This window comes from Anolis carolinensis, chromosome 4 (assembly GCF_035594765.1).
Source record: "Anolis carolinensis isolate JA03-04 chromosome 4, rAnoCar3.1.pri, whole genome shotgun sequence".
Classification (NCBI taxonomy): Eukaryota; Metazoa; Chordata; class Lepidosauria; order Squamata; family Dactyloidae; genus Anolis; species Anolis carolinensis.
In genome coordinates, this window is record NC_085844.1 from 16,719,902 (window position 1) to 16,740,348 (window position 20,447).

General features: G+C 39.6%; 2 protein-coding genes across 3 annotated transcripts in view; one reads left to right on the forward strand and one right to left on the reverse strand.

Annotated features, from left to right (window-relative positions):
- The window catches only part of sqle (squalene epoxidase), a 32,484-nt gene extending 24,448 nt beyond the window's left edge, over positions 1-8,036 (reverse strand). The window contains exons 1-2 of one of the 2 annotated variants that reach the window (XM_003219397.4): positions 7,772-8,036; positions 5,449-6,112 (exon numbers count right to left, since the gene is read on the reverse strand). In XM_003219397.4, coding sequence (XP_003219445.1) covers positions 5,449-5,733 — 285 coding nt within the window. In that variant the 5' untranslated portion in view covers positions 5,734-6,112; positions 7,772-8,036. Of the gene's footprint in view, positions 1-5,448; positions 6,113-6,749; positions 6,824-7,771 lie in introns of those variants that run through there. The other variant, XM_008108217.3, reaches the window with a different exon arrangement.
- Positions 8,037-11,236: 3,200 nt separating this feature from the next.
- bbs10 (Bardet-Biedl syndrome 10) lies at positions 11,237-17,720 on the forward strand. The gene is made up of 2 exons (XM_003219405.4): positions 11,237-11,606; positions 15,010-17,720. Exons 1-2 carry the CDS (start codon positions 11,413-11,415, stop codon positions 16,898-16,900), a joined length of 2,085 nt encoding a protein of 694 aa, XP_003219453.2. The 5' UTR covers positions 11,237-11,412; the 3' UTR covers positions 16,901-17,720.
- The last annotated feature ends 2,727 nt before the right edge of the window (positions 17,721-20,447 follow it).

Here is a 20,447-nt window from a genome sequence, read left to right on the forward strand (position 1 = left end):
TAATGTATGGGATAAGTAGAAAATCTGGGATCAGATCCTGGGATTTAGGGGCAGTGTGGAAGGAGCCTCAGGCCCTCTCTACTCTGCTATATAAAATCCAGATTATCTGCTTGAACTTGATTATATCCTCTTGGACCCTTCATTGACGATGGAGGCCCAGGTCTCCACCGTTACCAAAACTGCCTTTTTTCATCTTCGGCAGGCTAGACGGCTAGCCCCCTATCTATCTAGGGACAACCTGGCTACAGTGATCCAGGCTACAGTCATCTCGAGACTGGATTACTGTAATGCCCTTTACATTGGCATTCCTGTGTCGGTGATCCGGAAGCTCAAATTGGTGCAAAATGCAGCTGCCCGGCTCCTTGCGGGAGTCCCGATAAGATGCCACATAACACCAATCTTACGGCAGCTGCACTGGTTACCAATTGAGCACCGGATCACTTTCAAAGTGATGGTGCTTACCTTCAAGGCCTTACATGGTCCAGGGCCGATGTACCTGAGGGACCGCCTCACCCCCTACAAACCCCAGAGATCCCTCCGTTCTGAGGACCAAGACCTGCTGGAAGTCCCCAGTTTTAAGACCTTGCGTCTAACTGCAACTAGACGCAGAGCCTTTTCAGTAGTGGCGCCATCTCTGTGGAACACCTTGCCACCTGAAGTCCGTGCCTTGCGGGACTTGTTGGCCTTCCGCAGGGCATGTAAGACACACCTGTTTCGGCAGGCTTTTGAGTTCTGTTGCTGATATTTTAAAAGGTGCTTTTAGGATGTTTTTAAGATTTATTTTTTTTTAAAGATGTTTTTTAAATGTTTTTTAAATTGTTGATTTTAGTCGGTTCTTGTAAGCCGCTCCGAGCCCTAGGGGAGTGGCGGCATATAAGTTTGAAAAATAAATAAATAAATAAATAAAATATATGACTCATATAATCCACTTCAAAGCAGATAATGTGGATTATCTGTTTTGATAATCTGGATAATATGGCAGTGTAGGTGGGGCCTCTTGACACCAATTTAATTACCCTGGCTCAATGCTATGGAATCCTAAGAATTCTAATTCTATGAGTTCTTTCACCTTCTCTGCCAAAAAGAGTGTGTGCCTCCTCAAGCTACAAAACCAGGATACCATACACCGAAAAATGGTATTCTCAGTGTTATCAAAGAGCAAAAATTCTTACAGTATAGGTGCATTGCAGGTGATTTCAAAGTTCTTGGGTGAATCTGCACTGGAATGAATGCAGTATGAATTCATGGGGGCAATAGTTTACAGGTAGTTACAAGTTACTTTAGCCATCTCTGCAAGAGTGCTATACCTTATCAAACTACAACTCCCAGGATTACATAGTATTGAGCTACGGCAATTAAAAGTGGTGTCAAACTGCATTAATTTTGCAGCATTGATGCACAATAGGAGGGCTACACTGGGGTCCTAGATTTTAGTCCCCCAAATTTACTTAGAGCTGTGAATGGGAAACACAAGCAAATCTCATGAAAAACTCCCGATTTACTCCAAAGGCTATCACCCCAAAAAATAGGATTTAGAGTCTGTGCCCGCTTTTAATCCTGCAGTTGCCTTCTACAGGATTATGGGGCTTGTAGTTTAGGAAGGGGCTTTTCCCATTATCACTAAACTACAAGCCCCAGTGTCAGTGCTAATCAGTGTTTGAAAGGGAGACCAGTTGGTGTAGGTTGCGGTACATTTCAGGGGAAAGAGTCAGGAAACAACTTCTGCTTCTCTTCTCTCTCTCTTCCCCTCCCTCCTCCCCGCCTAGGCCGGGCTACTTCACCATCTCCCAAGTCATCCCTTTGGCAGTGTAGGCACCCTGAGAAAGTCTTCAGCTTCTGGGAACTGAAGTCCAAAACAGCTGGAAGACCAGGCTATTAGAATCACTAATCTAAACCAATGGTAACCAAGTTTGGGTCCTCCAGGTATTTTGGACTTCAGCTTTCAGAATTTGTGACTGGTGAGGGCTTCCGGGAGCTGAGGACAAAGTCTGGGAACTGCTGGTCTGAACAGAAGTTAAATAGCTAACTCTCCACAACTGACCCCTGCAGGGCAGGATATTGCATTGGATTGCAGCTGGGGTCCCATTCAACTTGGTGATTGTATTGTTATCTGAAAACTAGCTGACGATATTTCTTAACTGTTCCATTTAAAATGCCTGTGTTTTCTGTGGGTCATGCCAATGAAGGCATGGTAACATTGAATGACCCAGATCTTGTCAATGAATCACCACGTGCCCACTGCTGATATATAGAAATATTGGAACAAAAACTTAAGTCAACCTGAAGTTATGAAAAAAATTACAATTCTAATTTACATATTATACAACACAGCTTTCATCCATTTGAAATACATCAAGGGACAGACACATTGACGTACATATTTGGGGAGAAACTTATTTATGCCTGACTACCTTTTCTGACTTGGTCAGACCACACCTTGAATACTGAGTCCAGTGGGGCACCGAAGTTTAAGGAGATGTTGACAACATGGAAAGTGTCCAGAGGAGGGCGACTAAAATAACCAAGGGTCTGGAGAACCCTATGAGGAGCAGCTTAAAGAGCTGGGGGAGGGGGCATGTTTAGCCTGCAAAAGAGAAGGCTGAGAGGAGACATGATAACCATGTATAAATATGTGAGAAGAAGTCATAGGGAGGAGGGAGCAAGCTTGTTTCCTGATGTCCTGGAGACTAGGATGCATAACAATGGCTTCGAACGATAGGAAAGGAGATTCCAACTGAACATTAGGAGGAACTTCCTAACTGTGAGAGCTGTTCAGCAGTGGAACCCTTTGCCCCAGACTGTGGTGGAGGCTCCTTCTTGGAGCTTTTAAGCAGAGGCTGGATGGCCATCTGTCAGGGTGCTTTGAATGTGATTTTCCTGCTTCTTGACAGGGCGTTGGACTGGATGGCCCGGGAGGTCTCTTCCAACTCTATGATTCTATTCTCAGGGGAAACAGGCATGTTAATGTTTTTATGCTTATGTATTGTTTATTTTCTGTGTGGTACTCTTGAGTCCTTTTGTGAGTCACCCAGAGTCCCTTCAGGGATATGGTGGTGGGGTATAAATACAAATTATTATTATTATTATTATTATTATTATTCAGTAGCATCTTAGGGCTTGACGTTTCCAAGGCCGGAATTAAAATTGCTGGAAGAAACATTAACAATCTTAGGTATGCAGATGATACCACTCTGATGGCTGAAAGTGAGGAAGAGCTGAGGAGCCTTATCACCAAAGTGAAAGAAGAAAGCGCAAAAGATCACGATGCTGGGGAAAATAGAAGGAAAAAGGAAGAGAGGTGGACCAAGGGCAAGATGGATGGACGGTATCCTTGAAGTGACTGGGTTGACCTTGAAGGAACTGGGGGCGGCAACGGCCGACAGAGAGCTCTGGCGTGAACCAATCCATGAGGTCACGAAGAGTCGAAAACGACTATACGACTGAGCAGCAACAGCATCTAACCATGGGGTAGGGAAGCAGAAAATGTTTTAAAAGCAAATAGATTCCTTCCCCAGGTCTTCTCCTTTTCTCTTCCCCATAGCTGCAAGTCTCATCGTGCTCCTGTAGCAACTTTCCCCCTTTCCTTGGCACTTAGATTACCATAATCCTCAATAGCAATGCACACCCTAATTTTGGCAATGTTTTAGCCAAAAAAGATGTGCATTTGACTCAAGTAAATACGGTACATGTCTAGAAACTTTAGTAAAAAAAAATCAATACAAAACCTGTGTTTGACTTATTTATGGTCAATGTGAGTACTGTATTTTAATTCTTATTTTTAGTTATAGTCAGACACATGTTAATGACATCAGCTACTGGGACCTTCAGATAGCATAGTGACATCAGCAGATATTTGTGGGAAATCTCCTCGATCCACATCTGCTGATGGAACATAGGCCAATTCTTCTCCCACCCTCCCCGCTCTCCACTAGCAATTGGATGGAAGTGAAGGAAGCTATCACAGTTCAGCAGTGCATTCAAGAGAGGTGGTGACTAGAAGCAACAATGGAGTCCAAAATGCTGGATTCTTATGCTATACAGGACTTCAACCTAACAAATAAGACCCATTGGATACAAGAGGATTTATTTCCAAGCAAAGATGTATAATGGGGATATGTAGCTGCAATGAATTGGGGGGGGGGGGGGAGGGAATAAACATTTCTCAACCATAGAAAATTATGTTGAACCAAAAATCACACAGAAATGTGGTTCGATGTTCCCCACCCATCAAGGTGTCTGGAAGTTTGATCAAAGAGTAGCCAATAGATAATTTTTAAAAAAATGTGAACCATTTATTTCACATGTAAAAAATATGTAAAATGCTAGCAAATCTTGTAATGAACTAGAAAGCAGCACAGAGAAGCCATTTAAAATAAGTAGTTTTTCAAAATGATAACAATATTTTCATATGTCTCTTAGGGAAGTAGAAGTCAATTTTAATATTCTTTTGTTTTCTGTTTGTGCTTTTTAGTAAAGGAGGGGGGTTAGTTTTAATGAGATATAACAGTACCACAAGTGATAAAATGTATTTTACTGATTTTATAAACTGTGCAATGATAATGGTAGTTATATTGCTGAAGAGCAAAAAAATTTTTTAAAAATCTTAATACTCTTAAGCCTCTGGGACATTAAAAATGGCTACGGGCAAAACCGCCACTTCAGAATTTTCAAGAGTGCTGACTGGCGGCCTAGGTGTCTTACAGGCAATTATTACCTGAAAAAATAGGGAAATTCAAACATACAGGCCCTTAATGTTCCCATCCCGGATGTACAGGATGTATCACTTTATATTCTTATGCAACAAGGTAAGGGAAGAACATGATTGTTATCTATGAGCAGCTGCTTTTTCCCTACATATGAAGGATGTCAAAGAGAGCCTCTAATTTTCTTCTCCTAGCATGTAAGGATGTGAGGAATTTGAAATGTCAGGATCACATATATGGTAGGTATTCCCCAGGCAATCTCAGCTCCGTCACTCATTCTTAGCTTGGCCAACTCACAGATAGGATAGAGACTGTCATTCTGAAGATAAAGTGTGGGGAAAAGATAGCCCTACACACAGCAGAAGCTTTCCCAAATAGATATACACCAACGGGAAAAATGCAAGACACAATAAAGCTGTGAAATATATAATTTCAGGGCTTTGTTAGCAGCCTACACAGTTTTGAGTTTATTCAATTTACATCTGAAAAGCGGTTTTGAATTTCACCAAATAACATTACACATTTGGTCCTCTCTCTCTACCTACCTACCTATTTGAGAAGTGTCGCTTTGAACAGGATTTCCAAAACTCATCAGACACCTTTGAGCAAACAAAGGTGTGGTTTCAAATTTAGAATATTTTTCATCATTAAAAAGTCATAAATATTAAAATCAAATCTCTCTGAAGGAAGCAAAATGACTAATTTCTGAATAGAAAGGAAACACATTTACCAAGGATAAGCCTACCTTTCTGGATTTAGGCTGTGGCACCTCTGAAGATCCATTGTGGGACTTAGTCCAGAAAAAGCCAATGAGCGGCATGGTGGCGAAGAATCCAGACAGTGCTCCATGGTGCGCTTGCACATGCTTCTGCTGCTTGAGGCCCCATGTCCGATATCGATGGGAGAGGAGCAAACTCAGAGAGAAGAACACTGCCATGGAGATCAGCACCTCCTTGTTGGCATAACTCAGCAAATCTCCACATTTCTTATAGACGTAGATGAAAGATGCAATGCCCAAAAAAGTCCACATTTTGAAGCGTGTGTTGTGCTGCCTCTTCTTTTACAAGTTTTATTGTAAATAGATGCCCCCTGAGCACTAAGCTTCACACACATGCAAGCTTGACAAAAAGATTTAAGCAATTCTAAGGAAGTTCGTTTCACACATGAGGTGAAGAGAGATAGCAAGTGCAGCACAGAGTCAAAGCACCTGCCAAACCTGAAAGATTATCAGAACAAAACTTTGGTCATAAAAAGCAGTTTTATCCTCAGGGAAATCATGTGGATCTGCATGTCGAGGTCACCATGTATCCCTGGAAATGGCACCATTTGTTTGTACACCAGTCTGTTGATTTCTGTCAGCACGCATGTTTGGGGACTCTTAATCTTTCATGGAGCAACAAAAGGGCCACCTGGAGGAAAAATAAATATATATGTTTAAGAGAGTGACATGTGTTTAAGAGACCTGTTTAAGAGAGTGAAGTGTATATGTTTAAGAGGGTAAAATGTCAAAATCCACTCATGACAGTAGCAGTGTATCTTTCAATCATGGCATTAAATTTTACTACTCCTTATAATTGTTTCAGAAGCTCCCTTTACTTTAAAAAAAAAGTAAGTTACTAAAAGAGAGAGAACCATTGTGAACATTCCCTGCTTTTCCAGAGGCATCTGGTTGGGCTTTACACAAAACAAAACGCTTGATTAGACAATCAGACCCAGCAAAACAAGAACAACAATTTTGTAACATAAGGCTCTTGATTCAATATTTACTTATTTGTTTAAACCATCTCTCTCTCTCTCTCTCTCTCTCTCTCTCTCTCTATCTATCTATCTATATATATATATATATATATATTCTCCCTCCTTTAGCTGGAAAAGTTCTCAGAGCAACCTACATGTCTAACAAAAATGCCCTTAGTATAAAACTGGGATTTGGTTCCACAATCTCAGTCTATGAATCCATCTATGAATGCTTGTCACATTACATACAATGGTGGTTCTTAATTGGCAACATCAAAGTTTGCTTTTGGGACTATTTTTAAGCATTACCTTTTAAATATTAGTCATATTTTCACATTAGTAATATTTCCAAACTGCAGATGATGAAATCTGTTGATACAGAATCCACAGGGCCAACTGTCAAAATCAAATAAACCAATAATAAATAAATATCCTGTGGGTTATTTCCAAACTGAATAGTGAATCAAAATATTGGTAGATCCCAATGACCGGCTGTTAGGAATTGTAGGAGTTGAAGTCCAAAACAACCGGAGGGCTGAAGTTTGCCTATGCCTGCCCTATACCATAAACTCTTGTAATGGCTTGCTAATATTAAAATAGAAAAATTAAAAACATTGTAAGACAAAGCCAATGTAACATGGTTTTACCATAAAAACATCTTTCTGGTTTTATATTAATTTTCATTTAATGTGTTATTTCTTCCATTTTGTTGCCAGTTGCTTAAGTTCGAATTAATTGAGTCTATTACTGTATAGTTTTGAAAGGACCTTTCCTGCTTCCCTTAAAAGACATAACACAAAAGGAGGAGGAAAAGAGGAAAGCACAGGTTCAGTATTATATATTACATATTACAAATAAAAATACATTTATTTATTTATATCCTGGCTTTATCTCTCCATACGGAGACTCAAAGCAGCTCACAATAAAAAATATTACAACTTATAATATACAACTAGACAATAATAATACAATATATTATAAGTAGTAGTAGTAAAAATTCCATTTAATATGAGTATTACTATATTACAATATTAGTATCATATATTATATCATTATTAATATTATATTATATTACATTATAATATTACCAATATTATATGTATATACAACATATTAATAGCATAGCACAATAGTATTATATATTACTATACCACTATAATGCAATATTAGTACTAATATTACATGTAGTATATAATATACAATTATTATTTTATATAACTATATTTTACTATATATTATATCACAATTTATATAATTCACTACCATTATATTATACTATTAGTATTATATAATATATTGTACTATATCATAAGTTATATACTCATACATACATGGAGATTGAAGGGTTGTTTGTCTTAGGCCTTCTTTCTTCTGACAGGGAAAGCTGAATAGGTTGTATTTTGTATGTGTTTCTTGTCTCAATGGAGTTCCTTCAGCTTCTGTTTCTCTCAAGAAGGAAAACAATCAGCGCTTTTTGTTCCTTCTCGGCCACTTTCTTAACCTTCAGAACCAACCAACAAGCTGCTTCAGGCTCTGAGGCGAAAGAAAGGTGCGCTTTGGGATGTAGGATGCTCTGGCTCTGAGATAAGCACGGGAGGCGGGGCCTCAGGGAAATGGGTGGGGCCTATGCAAATGAGACGCTCTCTCTCCTCCAATCCCTCCCTCCCTGGCGCCGGCGCCACGCGCTTCCAGACCCAGCCCTTCCCGGCCAATCCGAGCCGCTAAGCTGAGATGGTCTTATGGCGCTCGGGCCAATGGGAGGAAGGGGGAGGCGGGGTTTCGGGTCCCGCGGGAGCCTAGTGCGATGTGACGTAAGGCGCGCGAGATCCCCGTTCTTTTTTTTTTTTAATTTGACTTCAGGTGGGCAACGGCTCTCTTTGTTGCCATGGTGACGGACGGGCGCTAGTAACGGCTTCAGAAGCGCATGCGCAGTAAAAGCAATACGTTTGATCCTATACGGGAGTTTATTTAAAGACTTCAACTCCCAGAATCTTCAGCTGCTTTAGCCAATGATCAGAGATTCTGGGAAATAAAGTCCAAAAACACCTGGCAGGTCATTGAAAAGGAGAGGTTCCCCAATATCTTGTATCTGGGATACAATTAATAATGATAATATATTATAATATATATTATTTCATATTCATGTATACATATATACCAAAATATAATATTAATATACTTGTATTATATTATAATGATATAATATTGTATAATATTATGCTACACATTATATTGTACATATGTATGTATATATATATATATATATATATATATATATAAACACACATATATACATATAGATTTTCTGTATGTACATAATACCGATATAAAAAGGTAATATTAATATAATTGTATTATATTGTAGGGCCCCTGGTGGTGGCGCAGTGTGTTAAAGCGCTGAGCTGCTGAACTTGCAGACCCAGGTTCAAATCCCAAGAGCGGAATGAGCGCCCGCTGTTAGCCCCAGCTCCTGCCAACCTAGCAGTTTGAAAACATGCAAATGTGAGTAGATCAATAGGTACCGCTCAAGCAGGAAGGTAACGGCGCTCCATGCAGTCATGCCGGTCATTCGGCTTAGAAATGGAGATGAGCACCAACCCCCAGAGTCGGTCAAGACTGGACTTAACGTCAGGGGAAAACCTTTTTAACCTTTTTATTATATTGTAATATAATATTGAGACGTGGGTTTAAAAAGAATTTTCAAAGATACTTGTAATAACTATAAGTCCCATATGTTTTGATTGACCTAAGTTTGAGGAAGGCCTGCACTTGAGAGAAAATGCTGATGTTTGGGAAGAGTTGTTCCAGAGAAAAGAAGTTACTTTCAAATAATAATACATCAAGTCAGAACTGGTTCCCATATGATTTCGAGCGTATACTTGCAACAAGTCAGGGTCAGTAACATGAAAGCACCATTGTCTAAAGAATCACATGTTGTTACAATGGGATTGCATGATGATTAGGATGCTTGTGACATAGACAACATTAGACAAATGGGGTAAATGATCTTTGTAAGGCAATAAGGGTATGCTTGCTAATTTCTGTGAAGGTGATAAAACCCTTGCAACCATTTTGGAAATTCGGACAAATCCTTTGATTGCATGTATGCATGTATTTGTCACATTGCTATGGCCACGCAATAAATAGTTCTTTTGCAGTTTGAAGATCCAACTTTTTGTGGTGTTTTTCCTTGCCCTCTTCACAGAAAAGGGGCCTTTTGCTTTTGAGGAGTAATTTTTTACATCTTTTACATCCTTGCCCCTTCAATAATATAATAGTATAATATTGTATTAAAACATAATATTACGCTACATATTATAATATATATATATATATATATGTTAATGTTAATATTAATATATTTGTATTGTAATAATATATTAGTACAATATTGTATAATACTATAATACATATTATATTACATATTTATATAAATGTGTCTATTGTAATAAAGCATATACATGTGTTTGTTAATATTTATATATTTGTATTATAATGATATGATAGTATAATGTATTCATCATGTATATGTATCCATTATAATAAAACATATATAATACAGTACGTGTATATGTGTGTGTGTGTATGTGTATAGTATGTGTATATATAATCCTCAGCGGCCGTTGGCACTGGGGAGGAAGCCTCATTATCACTCATACTATTTATTTATCGTGTCAGAAGCAAATTGAGAATACAGTTATAATGTATTAAAAACCACAAAGTTAAAAACTTGGCATTACAATAAATTTCCTTTGACCAGTAGCTGGCCACTTGGAGTGCCACTGGTGTCGCTGTAAGAAGGCCTTCAATTGTGCATGTGGCAGGGCTCAAGCCACATTGTAGCAAGTGGTCTGTAGTTCGCTCTTCTCCACACTCACATGTCGTGGAATCCACTTCATATCCTCATTTCGTAAGATTAGCTCTGCATCTTGTGATCCCAGAGCGCAGTCTGTTCAGCGTCTTCCAAGTCGCCCAGTCTTCTGTACGCCCAAGGGGTAGTTTCTCATCTGGTATCAGTCACTGATTGAGGTTCTGGGTTTTAGCCTGCCACTTTTGGACTCTCGCTTGCTGAGGTGTTCCTGCGAGTATCTCTGTGGATCTTAGGAAGCTGTTTCTTGATTTAAGACATTGGCTTGCTAGCTGATATCCGAACAGATGATAGGCCAGAGATGTCACTAGCTTGGTCCTTTCATTGCTGGCTGCTACTTCCCGGCGAATATCCAGTGGTACAATACCAGCTAAACAGTATAATTTCTCCAACGGCATAGGGCGCAGACATCCTGCAATAATGCTGCATGTCTCATTAAAAGCCACATCCACTGTTTTAACGTGGTGAGATGTATTTCACATGGGACATGCATATTCAGCAGCAAAGTAGCAAAGCGCAAGGGCAGATGTCTTCACTGTATCCGGTTGTGATCCCCAGGTTGTGCCAGGCAGCTTTCATATGATATTATTTTCCATAAAGCCCTACATGGCAAACTTGGGCCCTCCAGGTGTTTTGGACTTCAATTCCCACAATTCCTAACAGCCAAGTTTGCCCATGCCTGATCCAGAGTAACTCCCAGGTATTTTGGTGTGCTGCAATGCTCCAATGGGACTCCTTTCTAGGTAACTGAACTGAAGAAAGCCTTTAAAAAGGAATGGACTGTGGAGAAATGGAAAAGAAAAGGAGGAGGCGGGACCCCGGTGCTTTCCGCCAATCATCACGTTCGATGTGTAGATCCAAGAACCAATCACAAAGTTGAGAAGAATAGATGGGCGGGGCGCGTCTGTCAGTAAGGTATCTGCCAGCCGAGGGAAGTCATTGCCATGGAGAGGTCCTGCCCCTCTCAACCAATATGGACTGTCGATTTAGTTCCAGAAACCAATCACAGCGTGGAGAAGAAGAAGAGGGCGGGGCGACGTCCATATTATTCCGTAGGCTGTCGAGTAAGGAAGGTACCCGTCCACTCCCTCAGCCGTTGTTGCCATGGCGACGTCGGTGACCGGCCTGGAGCTGAGGCGCCTGGCCGAGGAGGCCTCTTCCCTCGCCAGCGTCGTCCGCGGCTCTTTGGGACCCCAAGGAGGGCAAGTCCTGTTGACCCGCCCGACGGGAGAGATCCTCCTCTCGCGGGACGGAGAGCGAGTGCTGCGGGCCCTGAACCTGGACTCCCCAACGGCCAGGTAGAGCAGTGAGGCCTGCATTGCCAAATTGACATTGCCCTTTGACAGTGCTTTCCCTCCCATGGCTCGTTGCTATGGAGTTCTGGGAGCTGTACTTGACTCAGGCATCAGCCTTCTTTTGACCCAGAATGCACGACCCCCATAATTCCATACTATTGGGCCATGATGGCAGTTAAAGTGGTGTCAAACTGCATAAATTCTACAGTGTAGATGCACCCTGACGAGCCCAGAGACCAGGTTGCCATATACAGAGAGATAAGTTCTGCCAAACAGCTAGAAACTGAACCATTTAAATAAATATAATAATCGTATATATCATATATACTACACCTTATGATATAATACAATATATTATATTATACTAAATGTATAATATACTGGGAGCCCCAGTGGCGAAGTGTGTTAAAGCACTGAGCTGCTGAACTTACAGACCGAAAGGTCCCAGGTTCAAATCCCTGGAGCAGAGTGAGCACCCGCTGTTAGCTCCAGCTTCTGCCAGCCTAGCAGTTCAAAAACATGCCAATGTGAGTAGATCAATAGGTACCGCTCCAGCAGGAAGGTAACGGTGCTCCATGCAGTCATGCCGGCCATATGACCTTGGAGATGTCTACGGACAACGCTGGCTCTTCGGCTTAGAAATGGAGATGAGCACCAACCCCCTGAGTCAGACACGACTGGACTTAACGTCAGGGGAAACCTTTACCTTTTACCTATAATCCAGACATGAAGCTAACACCTCACAACAAAGGATTCCCTCAGGCAGGAAGCAGACAGTTTTGAATCTGCAAGGCCATTAAATGCTAATCAAGGTGGTCAGTTGCAACATTCACAGCAAATCAGTGATTCTGGCCATGACAGCCTTCGACAACACTTATAATACTAATATTGTGCTATGCTAAGAATATAATATATTGTATATACAGTACATATAATATTAATAATAATATTGTAATATATTAATTATACTACTGATAATACATAATATATAATAATAATACTGTTTTATTTTTATATATTGCTCTGCTTTGAGTCTCCATATGGAGAGATAAAGCAGGATATAAATAAATAAATAATTTCTTACCCGCCTCTCCTCACAGCTCGAGATGGGTTACAACATTGTTAAAACACGCAATCAAAACACATAATCATTTAAAATGTTCTGTAAAACACACATATTAAAACATATTTACCTACAATACATATTGAAACATACAAACAAGAATTAGACATAAAACTGAAGTTTGAAACTCATCATTAAAACTCTCTGGGTAGGCCTGCCGGAAGAGATAGGTCTTAACTTGTGTCTTAAATTCTAACAGCTGATCTAGCTGTTGGAGTTCTTCCAGCAGGTTGTTCCACAATCTTGGAGCTGATGGAAAGGTCCTCTGGGTGACAGTTGCCAGTCGGGTTTTGCCAAGTTGGAGTAACTGACCCACAGAGGACTGAAGTGTTCAGAGCGGATTGTATGGAAGAAGCCAATCCTGTAGGTAATCTGGTCCCAAACCATGTAGGGCTTTAAAGGCCAAAACTAACACTTTGTTCTATGCCTGGAAACTAATTGGTAGCCAGTGGAGTGACTTTAGGATAGGTTTTTTTTTCTGTGTCAGGAGCAACTGGAGTTGCTTTTGGAGTGAGAGAATTGGCCGTCTGCAAGGACGTTGTCCAGGGGACGCCCGGATGTTTTGATATTTTAGCATCCTTGTGGGAGGCTTCTCTCATGTCCCCGCATGGAGCTGGAGCTGATAGAGGGAGCTCATCCGCACTCTCCCTGGGTGGGATTCGAACCTGGCAGCCTTCAGGTCAGCAACCCAACCTTCAAGTCACAAGGCTTTTATCCCCTAGGCGACCAGAGGCTCCAGTTTAGGATAGGTGTGGTATGCTCACTCCTGAATGTTCCCTTATCTGACTGCCATATTTTGAACCAGTTGGAGTTTCTGAACTTGGTGCAAAGGTAGTCCAATGTAGAACATGTTGGAGAAGTCCAATCTTGAGGTTACCAGTGCGTGCACTACTCTCTTTAGGTCCTCCAAATCTAGGAAGGGGTGCAGCTGGAAGATCAGACGAAGCTGAAAGTAAGCTGAAAGGAATTTATAGATCATAACCAGCACTTTAAATTATAGGCCCCTTCTACACTGACAGATAATTCAGGTTATCGAAGCAGAAAATCCACATTATCAGCTTTGAACTGGGTTATCTTAGTCTACATTGCCATATATTCCAGTTCAAGGCATTTTATATAGCTGTAGATTTTATACAGCTGTGTAGAAGGGGCCATAGTGTGACCTTGATCTCTGCTGGGATTTTGTTCCAGGAATCCTTATAGGCCCCTTCCACACAGCTGTATAAATCCACATTGAACTGGATTATATGGCAATGTGGACTCAGGGCCCTTCCAGACAGGCCCTATATCCCAGGATCTGATCCCAAGTTTTCTGCTTTAAACTGGATTATATGAGTCCGCCCTGCCAGATATTTCTGGGGTAAACAGAAAACCTGGGATCAGATCCTGTCTGGAAGGGCCCTCAGATAACCCAGTTCAAAGCAGTTATTGTGGATTATCTGCCTTGATATTCTGGGTTATACGGCTGAGTAGAAAGGCACATAAATTCCCAAATCTATGGATGCTCAAGTCCCATAACATTATGTAACACGATTTTTGTTCCTGGGTTATAAATGCCATTTCCTAATTGGTTCTATCATCAAAACGTGGGAAATGTTTATTAAACTGCAAAAACTGTTTTCATAGAGTCGCAACCAAAACAAAGTTTCTGGAACATAATAACTACTTTCAAAGGAAGAACTACACAATTAAACAAGAAATAACACTTTCAAACCGGGAACAGAGAATTTTTAAAATTTTGTTATATAATGTTATACTGGGCCCTTGATATCTGCTGAAGTTTTGTTCCAGAAATCCTTATGGATTCCCAAATCTGTGGATGCTGAAGTCCTATTATATACAGTGGGTTTTTTTTTTCTGGATCCATGAGTAGAATAGAATAGAATAACTTTATTGCATTGTACAATGAAATTAAATGCTTTCCCTAGCACACATCACAAAAACAACACACCCATCCCTCCACACTCCAACCCTCACCGCACAGCCCCCAGTGCCACATCAATGTGAAACTATGGAGTTCAGTATAGTATTTGTGGATATTGAATTTGTGGATGCAGAGAGCCAACTGTGCCTTATAATGGCCAGCAGCTGGGAAGAAGTTACAACGGTGTGACATCGATAGGGACCTGAATCTCCCAGCTGCTGGAAGTATTCCTCCTAAATTATAGTTGATCACATCGAATTGTCTACTGTTCTTTTCTGCTGGACATTTGAGGGAATCGATATTTAAAATGTACTGGTTTGTCACTGAATATTTAGAGGGGTTTTTTGTGTCTTTAACAGAATGATGATCACTTGCCTTTCCACTCACTGCAATTTGGTTGGAGATGGTGCAAAAACCTTTATTGTCTTACTCTCAACTTTACTCCAAGAGATTGAAAAACTTGACAAAGGAAGCAATGCCTACTTTTGCAAGACTCACCGAGGAAGGAATAAATATAAAGAAAAAGGTTACATGATGAAGCAAGTTTCTCAGTTTCTTAGTGTGTTCCAAGTGGAGATCCTGGACCCCTTAGTGACCCAGAAACTTGGAAAGCATTTCCAAACTGTGTTTTCCGCTTCTGGTACAGAATTAAATAGGACCACAATGAAGTTGGTACTAGAAGCCTATTTTTGTGGGAAAGTAGGATACAACAGGCAAAAATATATGTGCCAACTGGCCTATAATTTCTTCTTCAAAACTACAGCTGAAAAAGACAGGAATGAAGTACTGCCTCTGGTAGATAAATACTTCCCTGAGTTGCATACTACTGTGACAGGCCTTCCAGTTTCACATTCACAGATCCTAGATGGACTTGTTCTTCTTAGAGACTTTGCAGTTTACTGCCCTTCAGATGGTGACAAAAAGGTCCTTATAATAACAGAGCCTATCCATTCTTCTCTTTCTCAGTTGGGTACAGAAGTTGCCATAAGTGGTGAAAGTCAATATGAGGCATCTGAACTCTGGATTACAAAAAGGACAAAAGCTCTAATGAAGCACTTGCAGGACAATAACATTGGAGTCTTATTGTCAGGTATAAAACAACATGAAATCGTTCACTACTGTGCAAAAAATAGTGGCATATGTATTGTTGAGTGCCTTTCAAGAGAGGAAATCTCTCTTATATGCAAAATCACCAACATTTCACCATTCCAGCCATCTCTAGACAATATTTGCACTGAAATCACTGAAATGGCTATAGCAACATTTTGCCAACCATTACAGATCGGTACCAAAAGATTTGTTCACATTAATTTTGCAAGAACTTGTGCCCTTCAGCCATGTTGTGTGGTTTTCTGTGGACCGGTGCATGGACTTAATGAGCAACATGCTTGTGCTTTTCATGGCGCATTCAAAATGCTACAGCATCTGTTTACAACCATCCATCTAGCTGAGTGTTGTAATTCTAAACCTCAGAGTCAAAATTTTCCAAATGCTGTGGATAATCTTCAACAGTACCCAGCTGTGCAGCAGCGTTTTGTTGAAATGCAAATTGATTGTGATAGTGATGAAGCCGACACCGGAGAATTAAAACATTGTGAGTTTAAAATGAAAGTGCTTTCTGAAAGTGAAGATGACTTACTGGCATTATCGCAAAAATATCCAAAAGAGGACACAGCGTCTGAGAATGCTATTTCGGAAGATGACCAGTTTGTCTGTCCTGGACTAAAGGATAAGAACAGTTCAAGCAATGTACATGGTCAACAGTTTAATGAGGAAATTTGTATCCGGTCTAGTCATACTGTTTCAATTAAATGTGAAGAGAATAATAAAACTGATATTCACAGACATACCAACTTTTGCATAAAGGCAGGTTCAGTTATGCCGGTAGGTGGAATCTTTGAAATCCTATTAAATTATTATCTGTCTTGCTATGCAAAGCAGTGCCAATTGCCAGACATATCTGTTCTTTGTACTCTGGTTGCTGATGTATTGCTCACTGTTCCAAAAGCACTCTGTAGGACACAGAAAAGGAGTGCTTTTCCTCAGCTGTATCTTGAAGTCACCAGTGCCCTCAGGAATGATCAGCAGCTTCTGCCAAAACAAAAATACCTGGAATCGGTGTCTTGTAAGTACCAGTTAATAGTTTCTGTCCTTCATTGTGCAGCTACACTCCTCAGAATTGATCTGATCATTGGCATTAAAAGACTACCTCAAACGGCTGAAGAAAGTAACTCAGACAGTGACATCTGAAGGTGGACTAATTTTAGGCAAGTCTTCTATGTATGCTTAGTGATTGATAGAAGCAGGCATTCTAATTAGTTTTCTTGAATTTGAATTATTGATGCATTTTCTATGCAGCTCTGAGAGCATTCATACAATTTTACCAGGGAGTTAAATATCAACAGTGAAGCATTGTGTGGCTTCCAGGCTGTGTGGCCATGTTCTAGCAGCATTTTCTCCTGACATTTCACTTGCATCTGTGGCTGGCATCTTCAGAAGATCTTTGGTTGGCACCTTCCGATCCTCTGAAGATGCCAGCCACAGATACAGGTGAAATGCCATGAGAAAATGCCGTTAGAATACAGCCATAAAGCTCGGAAACCACGCAATACTCCAGTGATTCTAGCCATGAAAGCCTTCGGCAATATATCAACAGTGAGTTTTCAGAAGTGCTCAAAAATGTCTCACTGAGATATCAGTTTAAGGAAATGTAAGGAGCTGAGGCTACAACTCCAGATTTGCTTACCAGGACATAAGGTCCTGTGAGCTCAACAAGACTGATAGTTTAAATGTATAGGTTTTCAAAGAAAGGGGTATTTTAACCTTCTGTTCTTTTTTTAAAAAAGTGATGGACCTAGCCAATTCCTAGAGTAACCATTTTCCCAGGCCATGTTAGTGAAATTGTGGAATATTCTGTAGGCAGGACTGTTTTCTGTGAGGGAAACTTGTGTGCTTGTGTTTTTTCATGTTGCAGCATTTAATCTGTAAAATATAACTTTGCCTGCAGAATTAATAACTTTGTTCTTATTTGTTCATGGAAAACTAAATAAAATCCTGCTTCAAGTTTTCAGTGATGAATTTTTCATTCTTTTGGTTATCATACTACAATGAAATCTTCATTATCATTATTTCTGCTTATATTTTGAAAGGAGGCATTAATGCATTTTTCTGAAAAGCTGCCTGATGGAAGATTAAATTGGTTCTGCAAATAAATGTTTGCCGAAAACCTTTAGATAAAAGACTAGTATGTGAACAGGTTACATTGCATTCCACCACAAGAAAAAGAGCTATGAAAATGTTTAGTGTGTTGTTGGTGTACTTTCTTAATGTGAACAGTCTTTGCAGAATATATATAGGTGATTACTGTTCTTCTGGAAGGGAAAGTCAATAAGAATTTTGAGTTAAGGTTCACTGGTATATCAATTCCTAATGTCTAATTGGTTTTGTTTTCATTCAGAACATTACTGACTTTGTAAAATAATTCAAGACATTGTTGTAATAGTCTGGATAAGTATGTAGATATTGTAGCACCTTTGAGATTAACTGAGAGAAAGCTTTATCAAGTCTATGAAAGCCTATGTTGCAGACTTTTCTCTTACTCTCAAAGGTGCTGGAATATCTTTGTAAAACAATGCCTTTTTAAAATAGAAAACTACGTTAAACAGGCTGAGATTGAAAGTCTTCTTCCCTCACTTTTTACTATGCCATATATACAACACAATTTGATATATTATTTTCCTTTGTTCTCTGACGTTTTCCATTGCACCAACCATATTAAAGAGCAACTTTAAATATACTTCATATAAAAGCCATAGGTGTACTTTTTCCATCTGTCTTTCATCAGTGAAGTTATTTGTCACCCAGTGCTCTCAGTAACTTGATTTCACTTTAGTTCATCCTTTGAACCTAATTTAAACAGGACTTGAGTTAACCAGAACTTACACATTACCACTTCATCTCATATTATTGTTTGGGAAAGATGGGAACTTTAGCCAAGTTTCAGTTATAGCTTTGGCACTCCATTATTTGTTTGTTGCTTGACATACAATATTAGAGAGAAAAAATCCCTTGCCAGTTTGTTAAAACTGGTTTAATTTTCCCATCAGATATTGTATTTGTAGCTTGTTTAATAAGTCGTGCAAATACATTCACTTACTTAATGTCACTAACTCAAACTAAAGTTTCATTAACTTCTGTTTCCTTTTATTTATTTATTTTGTACTTGTAACATTTTTGTCATTTCTTTCCTCAACTTTGGAGCCCTGTGGTTATACTTGAACCTTTCAGAGTGGAGTCTAAGGGCCCTTCCACACAGGCATATAACCCAGAATATCAAGGCAGAATAATCCACAATATATGCTTTGAACTGGGTTATCTGAGTCCACACTGCCACATATTCCAGTTCAAAGCAGATAATGTGGGATTTTATTCAGCTGTGTAGAAGGGGGCTTAAGCATGTCTCTGTACAAGTACTTCCTCTGAAGCAAGTGAATATAGTAGTGCAGCCCCAATAAACTCTCATTCAGAAGAGTGTGCAGTCACTTCAAAACAAATGAGAAATTTCAGATTTCCTTGGTTCCAAGCAAGATTATCTTGATTTCTGTAACACAAGTGCCTTGAGGAAAATTTCCGTCAAACAATAAAACACGATTTGCATTTTTCACAATATCTAAAATAACTTCCAGTAAAGTATTTTGAAATGTAATTACTTCACAAAATCCTCTTTTTTGTAGTATAGCCGAATTGTACTTGCCATTCAACAAAAGAACAGCTGCTCCTGCCCACGTTTTCTGTTCTACTTCCTCTTACTTTAAGCATTTCAGACCGTTTGTATTTGATGTTCAGCTGACTTACATCATGTGTGTGCCGATTCAAGTATTATAGTCTGCAAAAAACTTATGCCGGAAGAACAGCAATAGTTATTAGGCAGCAGCTGTTTCTGAGATGTGAACCTCATCAGTAAAACAAAAATGACATCAACAGTATTTTAATTACTACATGGGCAATATGAGGTCCCATATCTGCTGTTTGAAACAGTACTATTCATCAACAGATGGAACTGCCAGTCAGCTTGCTTGACTCTTAAATAGTTTAAATAATCTCTGTAAACATGTTTGTGGATGAAGATGACAAAATGAACAAGCAAGTTTTGCACTCCAGTAGAAATTGGGAGGGGGGGACCTGGATTGAAAGGGATGTGAACATCTTGACTTCTTCCATTTATGCTTCCAGGCACTATAGTCAGAAATATCTAGAGACTACTCACTTTATTTTCTATAAATGGGGATAGCTTGGCATAGGCCCAGCTACCCTACTGTGTTTTTTTAATTATGCCTAACATTTTCATTCACAGATTTGTGTCATTTTACATTACCTTTGCATTTTTTCCAGTTCTCCTAATGAATGGACGTTGGTGCCCTCTAGTGTGTATACTCTGAGGTACAAATATATGATGTAATTTCACCATGAATCTGCAATTCATGCTGCTATTGAGTACAGAGAAGCAATGGTTACAAGCTGGATGCTCAGATACAAATTACACATGTTAAGAACATGTCCATGTTCATACCAGGATCGAAATGAATTATACAGTATACCATATATGCAATTCATAAGCTGTTTTGCTTATGGTTTTATTAATAGATAAATGAAGTTGCTACTTCTGCTTCTTTACACTGAAATTTAGCAGGTGACAATTTTCATAACTTGGAAAAAAAATAAATGAATGCAGATACATTTTTAAAGAGTTGGGAAAACTAAGAGCTTTAACTGCTGGAATTCTTGATTCCAAACTACA

Coding starts and splice junctions, on each gene's coding strand:
- bbs10 (XM_003219405.4), top strand. CDS start 11,413: ATGGCGACGTCGGTGACCGGCCTGGAGCTGAGGCGCCTGGCCGAGGAG. Junction 11,607..15,009: donor CTGGACTCCCCAACGGCCAG/GTAGAGCAGTGA, acceptor TGTCTTTAACAG/AATGATGATCACTTGCCTTT.